The sequence below is a fragment of the Mustela nivalis genome (assembly GCF_964662115.1).
Source record: "Mustela nivalis genome assembly, chromosome: 7".
Lineage (NCBI taxonomy): Eukaryota > Metazoa > Chordata > Mammalia > Carnivora > Mustelidae > Mustela > Mustela nivalis.
In genome coordinates, this window is record NC_139026.1 from 14,817,663 (window position 1) to 14,838,764 (window position 21,102).

The 21,102-nt window shown below is 43.4% G+C and overlaps 1 protein-coding gene across 4 annotated transcripts in view; it reads right to left on the reverse strand.

The window, feature by feature from the left end:
• The window catches only part of RFX4 (regulatory factor X4), a 157,452-nt gene that overhangs the window by 113,245 nt on the left and 23,105 nt on the right, over positions 1–21,102 (reverse strand). For 3 of the 4 annotated variants that reach the window (XM_082740565.1, XM_082740564.1, XM_082740563.1), the window contains exon 2: positions 16,935–17,021. The exons of the other annotated variant lie outside the window; for it this stretch is intronic. In XM_082740565.1, the coding sequence (XP_082596691.1) occupies positions 16,935–17,021 (87 nt within the window). The remainder of the gene's footprint in view (positions 1–16,934; positions 17,022–21,102) is intronic. 4 annotated transcript variants of the gene reach the window in all.

A 21,102-nucleotide genomic window follows, 5' to 3' on the forward strand; every position in this document is an offset into this window, starting at 1 on the left:
CGTGTCAAGGGGGGGGGGTGATTCCCCTTTGAATCCCAAACAGCTGAATGTTGATGAATTTAAATCTACCCATGGAGCCACTGATGGGGTCGGTGTGGCAGGTGACTTGGTGCTGGCCTATCAGACTTACGGAAAAGCTCTCTGCAAGCTTCTGGGAAAGATATTTTTCCCTACCAAAAAGGAATTGGAGGCCTTGATTTTGAACTTCTGGCCTCCAAAACTGTGGAAAAAAAAAAAAAAAAACAGTATCTTCTGTTTTGTGCAAAAGCAAACAGACTAGCAGCTAAGAGAGTCTGGTCTGTCCTGTTCTTGAACATGGCAGAGCAGACCCAGAACGGTGAGCTTTCAGCTGGGAAGAGAGCAGCCTCAGCATGAAGTCCTTGCTGAGGTGGCAGAGAGGAAAGGGTGGGGGGACTGGGGGATCTGAGGGTCACGTTGTGCCTGATTAGCCAATCCCCAGTGCAGCTGCCTCCCTGTTTTGTGAGGTAATAAAATTTTCTTAGTTCATAAAACCTCTTTTCATTGGATATTCTCTTCCCTGCCACCAAAAGCCTCATAATGGATACAAACACTCTCATACTCATCTTTGTGTTTCCTCCTAACAGTGCCTGTTCCACTAAATAGCCAGGTCTGTCTTCCACAAATGCCTTCGACTATCATCAGAAAGTAAGTAGCACAATAAGGAGGACAAACATGTGAGTCTCACAAGAATATAGATAGACACAGAAAACAACACTCAACCTCAGCTGTTCAAAGAGAAATAAAAAAGAAAATAATAATGAGGCGCAACTTTACATCTCTGAGAGTAACGAAAATGTTAAGTAATGATAATTCCCAGTGCTGGTGTGTAAGTGGTAAAACTGATACTCACATACTTCTGAAGGTAGTGTTAACTGGTACAAAGTTTTTGGTAATCAATTCGGCAGTTGCTTACCAATTTACCAACTGCTTACCAATATTGAGAGCCATCTAAAATGCATGGTCACCTGACCTCACATTCCAACTCCTAGAAATTATACTAAGCAAATAATTGAAAAGAAATAAAAGGCAGTGTTAAAAAACACGATCAACTGAGTTTTTTCCTTAAACAAGGAAAAGCATATAAACAACCTCTCAGCTTATGTTGGACCACGATTGGACCAGTTTCCATTTCGCCTAGAACTGGCAGAATTTTTCTCCTCTGCTTCTTTAAATTTCAGCATTTCAGCCAAGCTGGACTAGATATCAAAAGATCTATGTTCTAGAATCAGTGCCAAAACTCACTGGCTGTGACTGAGCAAACCCCTCATTTTTCTTCATTTGTAAATGGTCACTTTACAGGGCCATTGAAATGACTATATTAATTAATTCAACAAATATTCACTGAATACCTAATTTATGCCAGCTAGACACTGGGAATAAAGAAATTAGACTCCTGTCCTTCAGTCTGGCTGGAGAAAGAGAAAGACAAACAGTGGCGAGAAAGGCCAAGTTTAGTAAGAAGCGATAAATGCTGTAATACAGGTAGGCAAGCGGGAGCCTGAGAAAGCAGAGGCTTCACAGAAGGCTTCCTGAAGGCAGTGGTAAGTGAGCTGTAACCCTTGAAGTGTGTCAGAGATGGGAACCAGATGGCAAGGAAGGTGGGACCAAGTCAGGGGAAAGAAAGTAGAGACGGCGAGGGACAGACCAAGACACGGGGACCCATACGATCATGATGACCACAGCTTGGGTCCCTGTGGGGGACGGGGACGAGATCTGGAAAGGGACTTTTCGGACATTTGAATGAGTTTGTTTCAGCTTCCAGACCGTTTCTGAAACTGAGGATGATCATCACGCCTACCTTAAAAGGCTGTTGGGGGAATGATGACATGAACTTAACAGAGACTAAGAGCCCCCAAACCTCCCCAGACTGCCCTCAGCTGCCCTGGGGGCCAGGATACCTGGAGCCATTCTGCTCGGAGATACGCACAGCGGCAAAGACAGGCAGGGACGGAGACCCCGCCAGGTGAACACACTCCAGGCCACATCATGGCTCCACACAGGAGGGGGCATCTGAGCTGTGCCTTGAAGACAACAGTCTGGGTTTTTAAAATAACTTTGTTTCCTGTTCCCCAAAATCATCCACATTCATTTTTTTTAACTTTGGAAAATAGAAAAATCTCTGTAAATCCAAGCCCCTCTCAACACAGCGAACTATTGTTTTATCTTATTTACCTCCAGTCTGTTTTCAATGTTCTCTTTCACACCCGAGGACACGCACACAATCCTAACTTAAAACAAGAGAGGGCCACTGGCTTGTGGCTGCGTCCTTCCCCTTTACAAGGACGAGTTAGACTTTGAGGGGCAGACTCTGAGGGAGGGGCATTCCAGGAGAGGAGGCAGCAGGAGAAAGGCTGGGAGGGCAAAACCCAGAGCAACAAGGCAGCGTGGAAGGGTTCCACTTGGCCGTAGCCAGAAGAGCCCCTCATTTTGGGATTCTGTCCAGCACCTCCCACACAAGTGAGACCTGTCTCTATTGTGTTGATGGCCCACTTCGGATACCAGTGAATAGAAAGAGACTTGGCTTTGGGGGCAAGGCAGACCTGGGTTTGAATCCCAGCCTTGCCCCTAACTCTGGGTGGAACCCTGAGCAGTTAGTCCCTTAACTCATCAAAGCCTGAGGGTCCTCTCCCTAAAACATGAGAATCATAGCTTAGATCCCAAGGACAGCTTGAAAATTAAATAGAGTATCTACCAACCAGACACATGAAAAAAAGAATACCGTCACAATCACAATAGCATTTATTGGCCAAGGACTCAAGCCAGGGATAGGCATCATTTTTCGTACGCCATCCCACTGTTTTCCTCCTGAGCGTGCTATTTACTTCTGACCTTATAAACAAGGAAGCCGAGCTTTGGGGAGTCTCTCCCTTGCAGGGAAGGCGGGGTCTCACCACACGCTCGGCATATGGTGGCTACCGATGATACTAACCAAGGACTGGTCTACCCTGGTGCCAGTGTGGCCTCTCCATCTCCGTCATCAAACAGGTGCCTTCCACCTCTGCAGACCCCTTTCTAGAACACTAGTGGCTTGGCGCTCAGGGTCAGAATGCCCAGCCTCTTTCTTCTGGAAAGGGGTGTGTATCACGGTCAGATGCCTCCTCTCTGGGGACTGTCAATCCCAATTCACCAAAAGTGCTGGTTGCTCATTCGTGCATCAAATATTGATGGTCTGCTACAGTCCAGCCCTGTGCCGGGGGCAAAAGGGCGAGGACAGACAGACAGGGTATCTCTGCTCTCTCAAGCTCAGAGTCAAACTATCAGCAAAGAAACTGGACAGGAGAGTCCAGGATGGTAGAGCAGGACCAGATGTGGGCTGTGAGTTGAGCCTTGGGAGCTGAAGGAGGAGCCATCGGGCTGATGAGGACAGCAGAGCACATTTTAGGTAGAAAAAAAGAGCCATAGCTGATAGAAACTTCAGGAACTGGTTCTGCCTAATGCTTTTTCTTTTTTAACAGGCAAAAATGCCTCAAGCCAAATGAGATTCACGCCATAATTTCAGGCCAGCAGATTCCTGGAGGTGCTCACGGCCCAGGTGGGGCCGTCCATCTGTGAAGCCCACCGTGCTCGTCCTACCCAAGTCGGAGAGCAACCGCCTGCTTACACGTCTCCCGGCAAGACGCCGCTCACCTGCTCCGTCCCGCTGCCCCTGTGCAGTCCTGTCTACAAACACACTCCGGGAAACCACAGCCCACTTCCCGGTGGTGAGCTCCTCTGCTTCCCTCTCTGCATCTACCTTCCGGTAGAAGCTCTGAGGCTGAATTGCCAGGCTCCAGCCCGGGCTCTACCACTCGCCAGCTGTGTGACCTCCAACAGCCTTTTGGTGCCTTAGTTTCTTGTTTGAGAAACAGGGATAATAAAAGCACCAGGCACATATTGTAGGGATTAATTAACCACTTCTGGCACAAGATACAAGCTACCCTAAGTATTTCCTATTCCTATAATAGTTGTCAGTCTTCTGGAGGGGCCAGGCACCTGGCCCCCCATCCTGTCCACATTTGGCAAGCCCAGCCTCTGGGACAAGGCTGTTTGCTCCTCCCCAGTGCTCCTCCAGCACCCTGGCTGGTCCCTAGAAAAGTCCTCGTGGGGTGTGGTCACTGCTTGCCCCCAGTGTGTCTGCCTCACTTGTCTGTAAGTTCTTTAGGGCACAGACTGCCTCACCACTATGGTTCCAGCACCCACACAGGGTTGGGGCTCAAGAAGCCTTTGTGGGATGAATGAATGAATGAATGACCGGCTAAGATAATACCACAATTAAATTCAGCCTACCCGTCGGATTTCATAAGCATACAGATAATACTACCACCAGAGAATCTTTACTGAAAATGTGTAAGGGGCCAGGCACTCTTTACTTCACTGTATTTAATTTTCACTGCTACCCAAGACAGTGAACAGCTTAACAGACATAAAACGTCAAATACGGTGCTTGATGGATACGTGGTGCTTAATCAATTTTAGGTCTGATTAATAGTATCCCCTTTTAAGGGAGAAAGAAACTGAGGCTCAGATAAGTGGGAAGCAATTGGTCTGAGGTCACACAGCTAGTGGTGGGGCAGGAGAGGACCCAGTCTAGCTGACACCGAAACTTCTCGAACCCAGCCATCATGAGCCTCGGTCTCTCTTCCAAACTCTAGTACTGTACTAAATATTTTAGGGAACATATCATCTGCTTGATATCTGCTGATGGAATTCACAATATTTGGGAACGTCTTCTAGAATATTTCCTGCCCAGAGCCAGTGTGGTAGAGTTTAATATAGAAGGAGAAAGTTTGTAAATTAATTACTTCTCTTCAAATCCCAGGAAAGGTTCAAGTTTATGCGAGTCTCGAGTTTCACTTCAAAGTTCTAATTCTATTTCCTTTCATTATACTAACCTGGCTGCACCTGGCCTGCCAAACATTTCATTTCCCCTTATCCAACCCCTTCCCAGCCACTGCAAAGCTGATGAGCGGGGTGCCTGGACCCAGCCTTTGGCAGTGGGCACAGCCCCTGGCAGCATACCCTCCCCCCCGTGGGAACAAGGCTCAGTCCCAAACAAAACTGTGATGTTGGCAGCATTGCTCTGAGGGGGCCTCACACCTGCCTCCTTTTACCTCCTCTGGGGGAATTCCTTCAGAACACTGGAATAAGAAAAGACCTTTCTAATTTTGATATTAAACCTGAAAGCCATAAAAGAAAATATTGATAAACTTTCCTACATAAGAAATCCAAAGCTTCTGCGTGTGTGTGTTGGGCGGGAGGGGTGGGGGGCACCTACACCTTAAGTAGAAAGATAACAACATGCCTGGGAAAATCGCAGTCCTACCGCAGATGATTTCATCTCCTCGCTGCAGAGAGAGTTCCAGGAAAACCAGAAGGAAAAAGGCTAAGAACCCAGAGAAAAAAGTAGGCAAAGCACCTGACACACAGTTGGAGAAAAAGACAAATTGTTCTTGAAATGTGAAGAGATGATTAATCTCGATTAGTGAAAATGAGAACTGGACTAAAATACCATTTCTCAATCTGATTGGCAACAATCCAAACTCGACCACACCACTCTGCGGAGGCTATACGGGGGAACAGGTGCCCTCCCGCCTCGCAGGGGCGGGGAGGGTGTGAAATGGTGCCCTCCCCCGCCCCCCCACGAGGAGGTCATCTGGCAGAATCTCCTGAAATCCCACATGCTCTCTACCCAGCCGCCCCGTGTCTGGGAACAGATCCTCTGGCAACGTAGGAAATGACCACACGCAAGGTTTTTCTTTGCAACTTGCCCGACACGGTCAAAGTTCAGAAACAGCCCAGTGCTCATCTGGTGAACTAAATGAGGATACACCCTCACAGCAGAATGCGACACGGCTGTGGAAAGAAGATTAAAAACAAGCAAAGAATGAAGATGCTCTCTGCTCTTACTGATAAGGAACACTCCGGGTGTTGTTATTAAGTGAAAAAAGCAAGTCGCAGCAAAAGGTCTATAGGCTGTGCCCTTGTCTGTGTTAGAAAGTGGCAATAAAGGGAGTGCCTGGCTGGCTCAGTCACGGAGTATGCGACTCTTGGTCTTGGGGGTTGTGAGTTTGAGCCCCGGATTGGGTGTAGAGATTACTTAAAAATAAAATCTTTTTTAAAAAAGAATAAGAACATTTTAAAAATGAATAAGAACATAAGTTTGAATTTTTATTTGCATAAAGAAATAAAATACTGACAGAATGCACCCCCAAAAAGCACCAGAAATAGTGGAAGAAAACACAAGAAACAAATAAAAGTACGCACCCCTAGGGAGTTGAGGTGGGAAGACAAGGGTGGGACCGAGACTTCTCACTGAGTATCTTTAAGGCATTTTAGGTTTTGAGCATATGAAATACTCTCAGTGTGGACAAATGAAAAACCCCTCTACTGGGCAGGGAGCACCTACAGGAAGAATCTGGTCATATGGTTAAGTGGTCCTGGGATGCCCTAAACTATAAGCAAAATAACAAAGACTCATAACCTGCCATGCATGACTTTACAGCATTTTGCTTTCCTAATATCCATTTTCCTAACCAACACTGTGCACCTGCTTTGTTCCAGACCCTATTCTAGTAAGTGACTCAATTAGGCATGTTCCCTTCCCCTCGGGTGGTTATGGCCCATGGGGGTACCGAGGGGCCCAGTCACAGATGACAGACTAGCCCCTTCTCTGCAAGAGGAGAGGACAGATGGACACTCAGGGGGACAGGAAGGGCAGCCTGTGGTGGCAGAGTGGATGGTTGAGGAAGGGGAGGAGTCTGGTGGGTTGTCTTAAACCGTGGCCTCCTCGGCCAGCCAGCAGTCTTGTCCTTGGCTTCCCACTCAGGAATAGAACTGCAGCAGATGCCCCATGAGGGCAATCAGATTGTTAGAAGCCATCATGGGGGGACTCCCTGTGGCGGCACCCCCCCACCCCCCACCAAGAACTTCCCGCTCTAAGTCTGTGCCTTTGCCCTAGAAGTTATCAGAATGCCTTTCTGCTTTTGGTAGGGGGCTTTTGTCCACGACTCGGTGGGAATATGACAGTGTTTCGCTACATTTCCTCTTCTCCAGAACCCATCTTAGGAAGTTACAAGATCTCACACTGGATAATAACCTGACATGCTGAGTGAGTGGAGTGGGGTGACAGAGTTATGACACAGCCTGAAATGTGAGGAGATTTTAATAGGATAATGATGAGTCACAGGAAGCTGTGACCTGCTATGACCCCGGTCGTAGGCCATCATGGCACTGAATGCCAACTTTCCCCTCCCTTGTGCTGTAAAAATCCTCCATCACAAGCAGACTGTCGGTAACTGCCCTGATGAGTTGGTGAGGGGCCAGGGAGGGTGACGGGAGTAGGGCTGTGTGCCCAGGGAGGCAGGTGAGACAGAACAGCCCAAACTCACCTCTCCAGCCCAGTTTCCCACGGTCTTTCAACCTCTCTGCTCAAACCAATCTGGAAAATTCTCCAAGCTCAAAAACCTCCTCGGGGCTTTCTGCTTCCCAGCCCTTGACCATCACCAGTTAAATGAACAAACCACACGGATGCTCTGAGGCCCAAAACAAATGCCACTTCCTCCAAGATGCTTCCACGGTCACCATCCAGGCTGTGACCTCTCCCAACTTCCACGTGCATGCCCATCACCTGGGGGGGTTGTGTAAAGAGGCAGAGCGCAGGTGGAGGCAAAGCAGGGTGGGTCCTGAATGATGCTGAGCTGTTACATAAATAACCCTGGAATCTCCGACATCCCATCTTTTAGTTACATGAGATGATAAACCACTGTGAGGTTTCTCATCCCCCAAAGCATTCTTAAAATATTAGATCTGGGTTTTTTTTTTTTCCTGTTTTTTAAAACTTCAACCATCTCCTGAGCCCCCTCTATGTTCCAGGCCCTGGTATTCCAACTGTGAACCCCACAACATATCTGCCCTCATGGAGCCTCCGGTTGTGTAGAAAATGTGACAAGGCACAGACAAAAGCTGGTCTACCCTTCAGCCACTGAAAAGGAGTGATGAGTACTCTTAGCTCTGGTCTCATTTTCCTGTGAACAAGCTATGAAATTGTCAACAGCAAGCCTTTGATGCACTGCCTTCTGAGAGACAGAATAGTGCAAAGACAAAATGACCGACGTTCAAAGCAGATGGACGGACCCAAGTTCAAATCCTAGCTCTACCACTTTCAGCTATCTAATGTTGGGCCTTTGAGCCTCGGTGTTCAAACGTCTAAGAAGAAGCTCATTTTGGGGCGCCTGGATGGCTCAGTGGGTTAAAGCCTCTGCCTTTGGCTCAGGTCCTGGTCCCAGGGTCCTGGGATCGAGCCCCGCATCGGGCTCTCTGCTCAGCAGGGAGCCTGCTTCCTCCTCTCTCTCTGCCTGCCTCTCTGCCTACTTGTGATCTCTGTCTGTCAAATAAATAAATAAAATCTTTAAAAAAAAAAGAAAGAAGCTAATTTTAAGATACTTCCTAAGACTATTATGAGATTTGAATGAGGTCATGGACTTAGAGCACTTGCTCAATAAATGACAACCATATATACCTGTAACTATAAACATATATATATATATATAAAAGTTTGCTTAAAAATACATGCTAAGGAATAAAGACTAGAAGGACGTCAGGAGTGGTTGCCTCTGGACAGTGAAATTAGAGGCAATTAGTTTTCTTCCTCCTCTATTTTTTCCTAGATTTTCCAAAAATATATATACACATAACTCATGGCCAGGAGATATATTTTTTAATGTAATCTTTAATATATATTTTTAATGTAATCTTTGTGTTTCAAAAATGAAAACAACATGTGGACAGTAACTTCTTTGTTCTTTTATCCAGATAGGGGTCAGGTGGCCCCATTCTAGACATAGCACTGGCACTGACTCGCTGTGCAGTCATAGAAAGTTCCTTCACCAATTCGAGTCTAAATTTCCCTGTCTAAAATTAATGACAACCAGACTCCTGGTCTCTCCATGGTGAGATTGCTTGCACTGGTTTAACTCATTCACCAAAACAACTAAGGAACCATTTTCCAGAGAGAAGAACCTCAGAGAAGGAAACATATCTTCATTCGAATTCCCGTTAAATCTTAAGCCCACTGACTCATGCAGAGAGTAAGAAGCCAAAAAACCAAGGAGAGCACATCAGCTTAGAGGCTGAAGAACTGATCAACTGACCACTGACTAGTGGGGAGTCAGAGGCTAGAGTTCAAGCTGAATGAGGAAGAAGGAACTTAGTAAACACCCAGAGCTTTTAGCTGTGGACCCAGAGCTTTTAGCTGTGAGCTTGGAGTAGAGACCCCATCGTAGGAGCATAGACAAGACTAACACACATCAGATTTAATCAAGATTAGACAGGATTGAGAAGACCTGCTGGTTCTCTAACTACCTGCTAGAACAAAATTTAACACCCTTCAGAGGAAGTTAACATAATTCACCCAAAGCCTCTCTCACTTTGTATCCATAATACCCGCATCAAATCAAAAACTATAAGGCATCCTGAAAAACAGGACCCAAACCCTGAAATCCAAAGGAAAAAAGACAGGTCTTAGAAGTTAATCCAGAGAGGACTCAAATATTACAGTTACCAGACTTTAAAATAACTATGGTTAATATGCTTAAGGGGCCAAAGGAAAAGACAGTCAAAATACAGGAAATGATGGACAACACAGATGAAAAACAGGGAATACCAACTGAGATTCAGGGAAAAAAAAGAAAAATCAAACAGATATCTACCACAGAAGAAAATGTGAAATTTAGGTCACTTGGATAGACTTATTATCAGGCCGGACAAAACAGAAAATGAGATTTAAGAACTAGAAATTCAGGAAGTCAATAGAAAACACCAAACTGAGGTAAAAAGAGAAAAATGGACAAATCAAAGCAGAGATTAAGAAACATAGGAGGTACAGTCAAAGGTCTAATAGTCCCATAACTACAGTCCCAGAAGTAGGTAAGACAGAATGGGGCAGGAAAACTACTGGAAGAACCAATTGTCAAGAATTTTACCAATTTGATGAACAACAATCCAGTTGTTCAGTGAACAGCGAAGTTCAGTCAACACCAAGAAGAAAGAATATAAGAAAACCATATCTATGTACCTGTAGTCAAAGTGCTTAAAGAATCTTTAAGGCAGCCAGAGACAAAAAGACATATTGCATCCAAAGGGGTAAAAATAAGTCTGAAGACTAACTTTTGAAAGCCAGAAGACAATAGGATGACAACTTGAAGGGACTGAAAGTGGGGAGGGGTGGGTGGGATTTTAACAACCTAGAATTCTATATCCAGGAAAAATGTCCTTCAAAAATACCGGTGAAATAAAGATGTTTTTCATGCTCTCCACTACCTGACACTGTACTACCCAAATATTAAAGGAGTTTATTTGGCTTGAAGTAAAAATGGTCCCAGTGGAAGCACTTAGGGCGTGAATCAAGAGCCCTGAAAAGGGTAAATATGTGAATAAATAGAAAGAAATGTTGACGGTTTAAAACAATAATAATAACGTCTTACGGGGCTTGAAACATTTAGAAGTAAAATACATTAAGGCAATAGTACAGAGGGTGGGACGGAGCTAAACAGGGTTCAAGTGCGAGCATATGCATGACTGGGCTGGAAAGGAGAGGAGGGGTAACGTGAGGTGCACCCGAGAGGACCGCTGAGAAAGAATCTGTCACCGGAAAGTCAGCAGAGGAAAACATCAAAAAAAAAAAAAAAAATCTTAAACTGGATCATCCCTCCCAAAAAAGCAAGAAAAGAAGTAACAAAGGAATAAAGACAGAAGGGACAAATTAAGATTAAATAGTAAATTTGTGGATTTAAACCCAACAATGTAATTTAAGCGCATTCCATTTAAATGATGTAAATATTACAATTTAAGTTACAGATGATCAGACTGGTTTAAAAACACACATTAAAAACTTTAATATTCAATTCAGAAAGGTTGGAAATTGGAAGATGAAAAAAAATAAACCATTACCTACTTGATCTAACTGATTGCATCCATTATCTGCTGAATACACAGCCTTCACAAGTGTACATGGGCATTTGCCAAAGAGACCATCTGTCAGGACAAAAAGCAAGTCTAGACAATCTCAAAGATTGAAATCATAGAGAATGTGTTCTCTGACCAAGGTGGAATTATAATAGAAGCCAATAACTAGATAACTGGGAAATAACCAAATGTTTGGAAAACAAAGCAATAGATTTCTAAGTAAGCCAGAAGAAAAAGGAGAAATCACAATAGAAATTGAAACAGGAGTTTAACTTAATGATAATGAAAGTATGACATCAGAAAAATTATGGGATATACGTAAGCAGTTCTTAAAGGAAAATCTGTAACTTTAAATGCCTGTCTTGGACAAGGTTAGATTCCATGATCTAAGAGTCTGTCTCAAAAGCTAGAAAAAGACAAAACTCAAACAAACTAGAAGAAAAGAAGACATATACATAGAGGAGTAGAAATAAATGAAATTTTAAAAAGATGTCAATTGAGAGAAGCAATAAGTTTAAGAGTTGTGTCTTTGAAAAGACTAATAAAATTGATAAACTCTGGCAGAACTGATTGAGGAAAACAGAAAAACATAGATTGTCAATATCAGAAACGAGAGGGAGTCATCGTTCTAGGTGCAAAATACATGAGGAAAAGTGACAAAAGGAAAGTTTAAACAGTGTCATATAAAGAAATTTGAAAATTTAGATGAAATTAATTCCTTAAAAATAACAATTTGCTAAAAGTAACAAATCAAGAAAAAAAAATAATCCTTAAAGAAAACTCCAAACCCAGAGGACTTTGATGCTGAATTCTTCCTAACGTTTAAAAAAGAAATAGTGTCAATCTTACACAAACTCTTCAGAAGAAACAAAAAAGAAGAAACTCCTGCCTCTTTTTAGAAGGCCTGTATGACACCCGAACCTGAGAAGGGAATCATAAGAGAGAAAAATCAGAAGTCAATAAAATCTTATAACAGGTACCAAGATTCTTAACAAAACAAGTAATGTAACCTAGAAATAGATAAAAAAGATAATATATCTGACCAAATGCCATTTATGCCAGGAATGGAAGATTGGCTTAACTTTCAAAATTTTATCCATATAATACACCATATTAATAGAATAAAGGAGAGAAACTACAATCATCTCGACAGAGGCAGAAAAACATTTAATGAAGGTCAACATACGTTCAAGAAAAATCTCTCAGCAAACCAGGGATTTGATCAGGAATACCTGCAAACAAAACCCACAGTAAGCCTGACATTCAATGCTGGAACACAAAATGCTTTTCCTCCTTAGGTCAGGAACAGGACCATGTCTGCTATCACTAGTTCAACTCAACGTTGCACTAAGGTCTCTAAAGCACAGAAAAATAATAACATACAGACTATAAAAGAAGGTGGAAAGCTCTCACTATTCTCAGATGACATGATTATGTCCATTGAAAAAATTTTAAAAGCAAACTCATAATTAATAAGCAAATTTAGCAAAGCAGCTGGATATGGTCAAGATCTAAGAAATCAACTGCATTTTCATATGCTAGCAACAAAGAATGAGAAAAAAAATTGTAAATACGACTACTTACAAGCATACTGAAAAACATCAATTACCTAGGAATAAATCTAATGCAAGATGCACAAAACCTCTACACTAAAATCTATGAAATACTGCTGAGAGAAATTAAAGGCCATTTAACACATGGAGGTGTGAGGCCACACATGTAGATGGGAAATTTGATGTTGGTGTCCATTCTTCCCAAACTGATTATAGAATCAGTGTCATCTCAATCAAAATCCTGTGGATTTTTATGACAATTGACAAACTGGTTCTAAAATCTGTATGGAAATGTTAATAATTTAAATTAACCATAAAGATCTTAAAGAATCTTATGACCCCAAAACAGAAAAACAGACCGAATGGTTCAGAATATATAATAAAGGTCAAGACAGATCCACATGTGTAGTCTCCTGATTTACAGACAGTGGGTAAAGGATTCTTCCCAACAAAAGGTGCTCTATCAGTCAAAAATTTAAAATAAAATTTTTTATTTTTTGTTGTTGACTCCTCCCTCACACCATATACAAAAATTCCAGATGGACTTCTGATACAAAAGTAAAAAGCAAAACAATAAAACTTTTAGATAATAATATGAAAACTATCTTAATGACCCAGAGGTAGGCAAAGATTTCTTAATGCAAAACAAAAGGCAATAACTACAAAAGAAAAACACTGATAAACGGGATGTTATTCGAATTAAGAACTCCGTTCACCAAAAAAATACCACTAAGAGAATGAAAGGCAGACTACAAACTCAGAGATGTTTGCAATACTTTTATCTGACAAATACCTCCTCCTGAGAATATAAAAACAACCCTTACAAATCATTAAGGAAAAGACAAACAGCACAACTTAAAAAGAAACCAACAGGCAAAGGATGTGAGCAGGCAGATCACAAAAGCAGTATCTACAAGAATGTTCACTAATCCTTCTCAAACTCTTCCAAAAAACGGAAGAGGAGGGAACACTTTCCAACTCATTCTATGAAGCCAGCATTACCCTGATACCAAGTCCAGACAAAGACACTACAAGAAAAGAAAGCTCCCGATCAATAGCCCTCATGAATATTAATGCAGAAGTCCTCAACAAAATCTAGGAAACAGAATTCAACAGTGTGTTACAGGACTGTACACCATGACCAGGTGCGGTTTTTTATTCCCCAAATGCAAGGATGGTTCAACACAGGAAAATCAATCAGTGTGTACACCATACTAACAGAATAGCCACATGGTCATCTCAATGGGTACGAAAAAAGTGTTTGGCAAAATTTAACACCTTTTCATGATAAAACACCCAACAAAACAGAAATAGGAGAAAACTATCTCAACACACTAAAAGCCCATACAAATAACTCACAGCTAACATCATACTCAACGGTGAAAGATGAAAAGGTTTTCCTCTAACATCAGGAACAAGACAAGGATGCTCACTTATGTCACTTTATTTAACATAGTCCTGGAAGGCTTAGTCAGAGCAGCTGGACAAGACGATCATATGCAACACACACACACACACACACACACACACACACACACACCTTAGTGCAAAGCTACAGTAATCAAAATAGTGTGACACTGGCATAAGGATAGACATACAGACCAACAGAATAGAATAGAACAGAGAGACCAGGAATAGACCCTCACATATATGGTTAAATGATTTTTAACAAGGGTGTTGAGACCATTCAATGAAGAAAGAACAGTCTTTTCAATAAATAGTGCTGGAAAACTGGATATCCACATGCAAAAACAAAAAAAAATTTAATTTGGACCCTTACCTTATGCTGCATATAAAAACTAACTCAAAAGAGTCAAATACCTAAACATGGGAGATAAAACTATAAAACTCTCATGGAGGAAAAGCTTCCTAGTGTCGGGTTTGGCAATGGTTTCTTGGATATAACACCAAAAGCACAGGCAACAAAAGAAAAACAGATACACTGGGCTACATCAAAATAAGAATTCTGCGTGTCAACAGACACAACCAACAGAGTAAAAGGCAATCCATGAAATGGAAAAAAAAACAATCCATGAAATGGAAAAAAAAACAATTTGCAAATCATATATCTGATAAGGGGTTTGTATGTAAAATATATAAAGAAATCCAACAATTCAATAACAAAAAAATAAATGATTCAATTAAAAAGTGGTAAAAAGACTTGAACAGACATTTCTCCAAGAAAGATATGTGAATGATTAATAAGGACATGAAAAGATGCTCAAACCACTAATCACTAGTGAAGTACAAATGAAAATCATGAGATGCCACTTTACATGCATTAGGATGGTTATTACTTTAAAAAACACAGACAACATAGCAAATATTGGCAAGAATATGGAGCTACTGGAACCCTTGTTATTTGCTGGTGAGAACGTAAAATGGTGCAGCTGGTATGGAAAATGGTATGGAAAATTCCTTGAAATATTGAAAATAGAATTAGCACACATTCCAGCAATTCCACGCCTGGGTATACAGTCGAAAGAACTGAAGGCAGGAACTTGAGCAGATATTTGCATACCCATGTTCACAGCAGCATTATTCACAAGAGCCAAAAGGTGGAAACAACCCTAATGCCTATCGAAGGATGAATGGATAAACCAAATGGGGTATACACATAAAATGGAATGTCATCCAGCCTTTAAAGGAAGGAAATTCCTGATACACGCTACAACATGGATAAACCCTGAAGACACTATGCTAAGTGAAGTATGCCAGTTACACACAAAAAAAATGTTATATGATTCTACTTATATAGTCCAATTCATAGAGGCAGAAAGTAGAACAGTAGTAACCAGGGACTGGGAAATGGGAAGGGGGAGGTGAAAATGGGGAGTTACTGTTAGAGTTTTTAGTTTGGGAAAATGAAAAAAGTTTTGGAGATGGATGGTGGTGATGGATGAATGTACTTAATATGCCATCAAATTGTACACTTAAAATGATTAAAATGGCCAATTTATTTTAGCACAAGACAAAGAATGCTCAGAGATGCTTTAGAAATAACTAAAAACTTGAGACAATTTATGTACCATCAACATTTAAATGGATGTGTAAACTGTGGCATATGCCCACAGTGGAATACTATACAACAACAAAAAGGTACGGGCTACATACAACAGTGTGGCTGCATCTCACAGATATCACATTGAGTGAAAGGAGCTACATACAAAAGAATACATACAGACTCTATAAGTCCATTTATATAATGCTTCAAAAACAGGCAAACTCAAATGATAGTGATAAAATTCAGGATGGTGATTATTAACAGAGATGAGACACAAAGGAACCTCCCAGAGTTCTAGAAACATTCTGCCTCTTTTCTGGGTGGTGCTTACATAAGTAGATGCAAAATGAGAGAACAAAAGATATTCATCAGACCATTCACATAAGGTTTATAAACTTTATGTTCAATTCATCTCAATTTTATAAAATGATGCAAAATCGTGATGATAGAATGACAATGCCAGAAAGAACCTGGAAGAAAGCTGTTTGGCATGTCCAGCAAGCACTGTTGGGGACTGTGGAGCAGATGGTCCCTGGGCATGCTTTGAGAAAGCTGCACTAAGGCGATGTACTTTACCAGCCAAGGGAGAAAGGCACTCTGTCCCTGCTGGAAATTACATTTACGATGAGCTGCCCCACTTTTTCAGTGATTAGGGGGCAAAAACAAGCCCCCATCAGTCTTCTCTCTTAATATGAGGTCCCCAGAAGACCCAATCTGACATAACCCAGGGAAAGGTACAAACACAGCAGTTTAGAGGTGCCTGGGTGGCTCAGTGGATTAAGCCGCTGCCTTCGGCTCAGGTCATGATCTCAGGGTCCTGGGATCGGGTCCCGCATCGAGCTCTCTGCTCAGCAGGGAGCTTGCTTCCCTCTCTCTCTCTCTCTGGCTGCCTCTCTGTCTACTTGTGATTTCTCTCTGTCAAATAAATAAATCTTTAAAAAAAAAAAAAAACACAGCAGTTTATATCGTCCTATTAACTCCCAAATCTCTAGTTCAAGATCTGGGAGAAATCTTTACTTTCAAAGAGCGAGGACATTTCTGACTCTGAAACAACGATCCCGTGACACACTGATTTAATCCTGCATCTACAGGGAAGCAGAGAATGGCCTTTCCCATTCAGGGTCCACATTTGCCCAACTGGAGTGTGACTGTAACACGGTCTTTGGGGACTCCGACAATATGAACGTATAAACAGCAGGTGTTTGCTGTGGCTCGTTTCTGTGTTTACTTGATTGCACTGCACTCCCCAGTGCAGAATGTCCCGGCGTTGGGGGGCTAGTGTATTCCATAAATGGCTTCAGAGTCTCTTGCCCCAGGTGACTTGCCCCAGCCTAACATTCGAGAAACACCATCCCTCCCATGAGGACACTGGCCGTGTCTAGGACATGATGGAAGAAGGAATTTCAAGCACTTACTTTCATCATTAGAAACATTCCCCAGAGATGTGTGGCTGGAATAACGTTTGTTCTCACTTTCATTGAGACATCTTTCAATCCAGCTCTCTAAAAAAAAAAAAAAACAACAAAAAACAAAAAACAAAACAGAAAGAAAGAGAGAAAGAGGAAAGAAAATCACAGAATTGCAGAATTGCTATTGGTGTTTGTGAAGAGGCAGGAACATCATAAACACATTCGACTCAACTGCCCATTGGTTTTCATCTGAGACCTGCCCCGGCTGAAACTGGGCTTTCCACAAAGCCCCACAGGTGCCACTGCGGAGGAGACAAATTGGTGACTGAAGCCCCCTTGAGTATTTCTTGGTCAGATTCTACTACTTCTGGAGTAGTCACATCCCAATAGTACCGACTGAGGATTATCTTTCTTTGCATTGAGAAGTCGTTTGTAAAACAAAGTTTGGTCTACTAAACCGCTGGTGGTGGTTTATAAATAAATTAGCAGCAGAACCCTTCATTCAAATGAAAAACAAAAAGGAAAACAGATATAACCTGAGGGTTTTGGATGAACTGGAGGAGGAGGGCAGGGAACCTGACAGCTCCCTTCCCTTCGCCTGGTGACCCTTCCCACCGCCCCCCACCCCTCCGCCCAAGGAGCGCTTCCAAGCAAAGCCCCAAAACCACTGTGGGAGGAGATATTAAAAGCTATATAACAGGTATGTAGTACTTTCAAAATCCAAAAGACTGTTTTCTTCATCAGATTCCAAAGTCTACAAAAGTATTTTCCACAATGTAGCACGATGGTTAGTCCATTGGGTAGACCGGCTACCACTCCCCTCTTTCATTCATTCAACAACATCCGCTAACTGCAGGCCATTCTCCTACAATGCTTGTTTTGAAAATAAGCATGCGCTCCCGTGCAGGTAATACATTAGGAAGTGATCTGAGCAGACAGCAAGCTTTGTGTTTGCTAACGCTCATTTCTTCCCTAAGAAGCATCAGGCGAATGCAGAAAACCACACATAGCTGAACCAAACCCCCAGCCACAGGAATACGCAAAAATCCCACGTGCTCACGCCTGAGACATCTACCAGCTACCTGAGCTCACCATGCATGTTTTGAGCCACACCTGCCTAGATAAGCCACCTTCTACCACTTCACCGTAACCCACAAGTGACAGCCTTTTGGACATCCACTTCCAAATCAGACTTCAGGTCTTTTCCAAGGGGAAATGCCAGGCTTAATTTCTGCACCTCTTAAACATTGAATTAATGTGGGCAAAACTCTGCTGTCATTTTAGCTAGACTCTTAATTTTTTAAGAGCTTTCAAGTGTTATGCCCCTCATTTATTTTTCTAGTAAACTGGTTTCTATCATGTTGTTTTGTAGAACGTAGTGGTTCTGGGGAATGCCTATATGGTGTTAGAGCAGAGCTGACTACAGCTTTGTGTTTCTGCAGGGGGCAGTCTCCCCACCCCCACACCGTGTTGCCTTTAGAATTTAGGAGCTGGCATTAACTGAGCACCTATTCTAATCTGCCAGGCACTTTGCATATGTCATCTCACAGAATTCTGACAACTCCCAGAAGGAAAGATTTTAATCTCCATTTTTCTTCCTAGAAAGCATGAGATTTAAGTCATGTGACTCCTTGTAATTCAAAGAGCCAAGGACAAGATCATGAGTTAACACTGTAGGTGACATATTCCAGAAAGGAGGCACGCTGGCAACCGTGGGGCAGGGGAGAGGGCGGGGGTGTGGGGACAGGGAAGGATCAAACACAAACAGCAGGGAGAAATGTTGGGGTTTTGTTTTCCATTTTATGTCCCAACAAACTGCTCTTTTAAAAGCTGCTCCCTAAATTGTAAATAAGTAGGGGGAAATATCCAAGGGGAGGAACCCGAGCCAGCTTGTTCAGCGGAAATGGAAAGCTGGTATTTCTGAGGAAACACTGAGTAGCAGAGAAATTCAAAACATTAAAATGCCACTCGTTCCCAGACACCAACTGTGCAACGCAGAAACAAGCGGCGTGTGAGGCTGTCAAAGGTGTGATGACAGAAGGTGGGTGTTTGTCACCGCATTGCTTCCAAAGACGCTTTGGGGTACGAATCTCCAGAATTCTTTTCAGGACGCTCTAGAATATCTCCACTCGGATCTTCCAATCCCCTCGAGTTCTGGCCCGTTTTCCTTGGCGGCAGGCGCGGCTGGTTTGGGATGGCAGCTCCTGAAATCCGTGGCCCTTCCTCCACCAGCGCACCCCCGCGAGAGCAACTGCTGTTGTTTCTCAAGCCCGCCCTGGTCTTCCTAGCTAGTCACATCTGGCGACTCTCACATGCGTATGGACATGCACATGCACGTGCACACACATGTACATGTACACACACACACACACCCTTTTCAGCAGACACAAGGAACTAAGAGAAATACCCTCCCTCTCACCCATTCATCTGTGTCAAGGTCAGGACTGTTGGGGCGCCTGGGTGGCTCAGTGGGTTAAGCCTCTGCCTTCGGCTCGGGTCATAATCTCAGGGTCCTGGGATCAAGCCCTGCATTGGGCTCTCTGCTCAGCAGGGAGCCTGCTTCCTCCTCTCTCTCTCTCTCTGCCTGCCTCTCTGTCTGCTTGTGATCTCTGTCTGTCAAATAAATAAATAAAATCTTAAAAAAAAAAAAAAAGATCAGGCCTGTTAACATTGGAGTCCTCAAAAGGGCCAGTTCCTGCAGGTGAGAAGCCCCAGTGGTTGGCGGGGCACTCTTTGAAGAACTCATGCTAACATTCTGGAAGGGAGATGGCTCTGAACACCCAAGGCCAAGAGAGCGCAACACCAACCCACAAGAGCTCAAGTCAAGGAAGAACTTTCCAGAGAGCTGTGCTCCCCCCACCCGATTGCCCAACACTGGAGAGAAATGAGAGCAGAGTGATGAGAAGAGAGAGGGGACTCAAGTGCCGGAAGGAAAGAAGAAAACTCACCAAGTAACCGTTCCCTCCACTCACAGCACCCACTCAGGTCTCTCCGACCCCACGGCCCATGCCGGGAGCCACCCTGCTACTCTTCTCCCCGGGGCAACACAGAGTAGGGTGGCCTGTCATGCACACGGCACAGATCAGAAGACAGCCACCTGGAGAGACCTCTCTGGAGGTCTCTGGGACCTCTCTGGAGAGAGCTGTTCCCACTTCCGTGCCATCCAGTCCACCTGCTTCTGGCTGTCTTCTAGCTCATCACTGGCCACTTGCACCTGTGGCATCCAGGATGCACTCTGGAGGGTCCAGACCATGGTCCCAGCAGTGCCAAATATGGCAGAAGCATCTGCTGTTCTGGACATCAGGAGTTCTCAGAGCATTCAGAGGTCTTACATCAGATGTCACTGGGACATCTAAACAGGCCACTGGCCTTGGACCTGCAAGGGCTCATTGACCTTCGTCCTCCTCCCTGGCGGGTCTCTCAACAGCGGCATCTGCAGTCGACGCCCCCTAAGTCAGGTTGGTCCACATGATTGCAAGTCTTCTATTTAGGTCACCTGCAGGAAACTTCATCTACTTGAAAACTATTAACAATGAATTTTGGTCTTACAAAGATCAAGAATTACTCAACCAAAGCAACAGGAATATTGCATTTCTAATAAAGCCCTGTGCCAACTTATTTACTTGAAGATTATGTGATTTAATAATAATAATAAAGGTCTCTGTCCATTGGCTCTTTATGGGCCAAGCATTACGCAAATACATTACATAAACCAGAGTACTTAATCCTCGTAATGAGCTTGAAGTCGGTGTTATTAAGAATGTTAAGGCTCAGTAAGATTAGGTGACTTGTCTGAAGTCACCCTGCCAATACGAGCAAGACTGTCTAAGACAGTCCTGAGCTAGAAGACAGCCAGATGCAGGTGGACTGGATGGCATGGAAGTGGGAACAGCTCTCTCCAGGCAAAAGCAGAAGTGTGTGGGGGTACTTTGTCCAGAAAGATGGAGCCGCGGTGGCTGTCTTCTGATCTGTGCCGTGTGCATGACAGGCCACCCTACTCTGTGTTGCCCCGGGGAGACTGTCTTTAGACTTAGATCATGACCAAAATGCTCTCTCCAAGGGTGGGCTGAGCTCTCCTCCTCCTGTGCCCCCCACAGTCCCCAGCACATGGTACCAACACAGCAACACTGAGCACAGTCTGCCTGGCATTCAGACTTTCACTGAAAGTCTACGT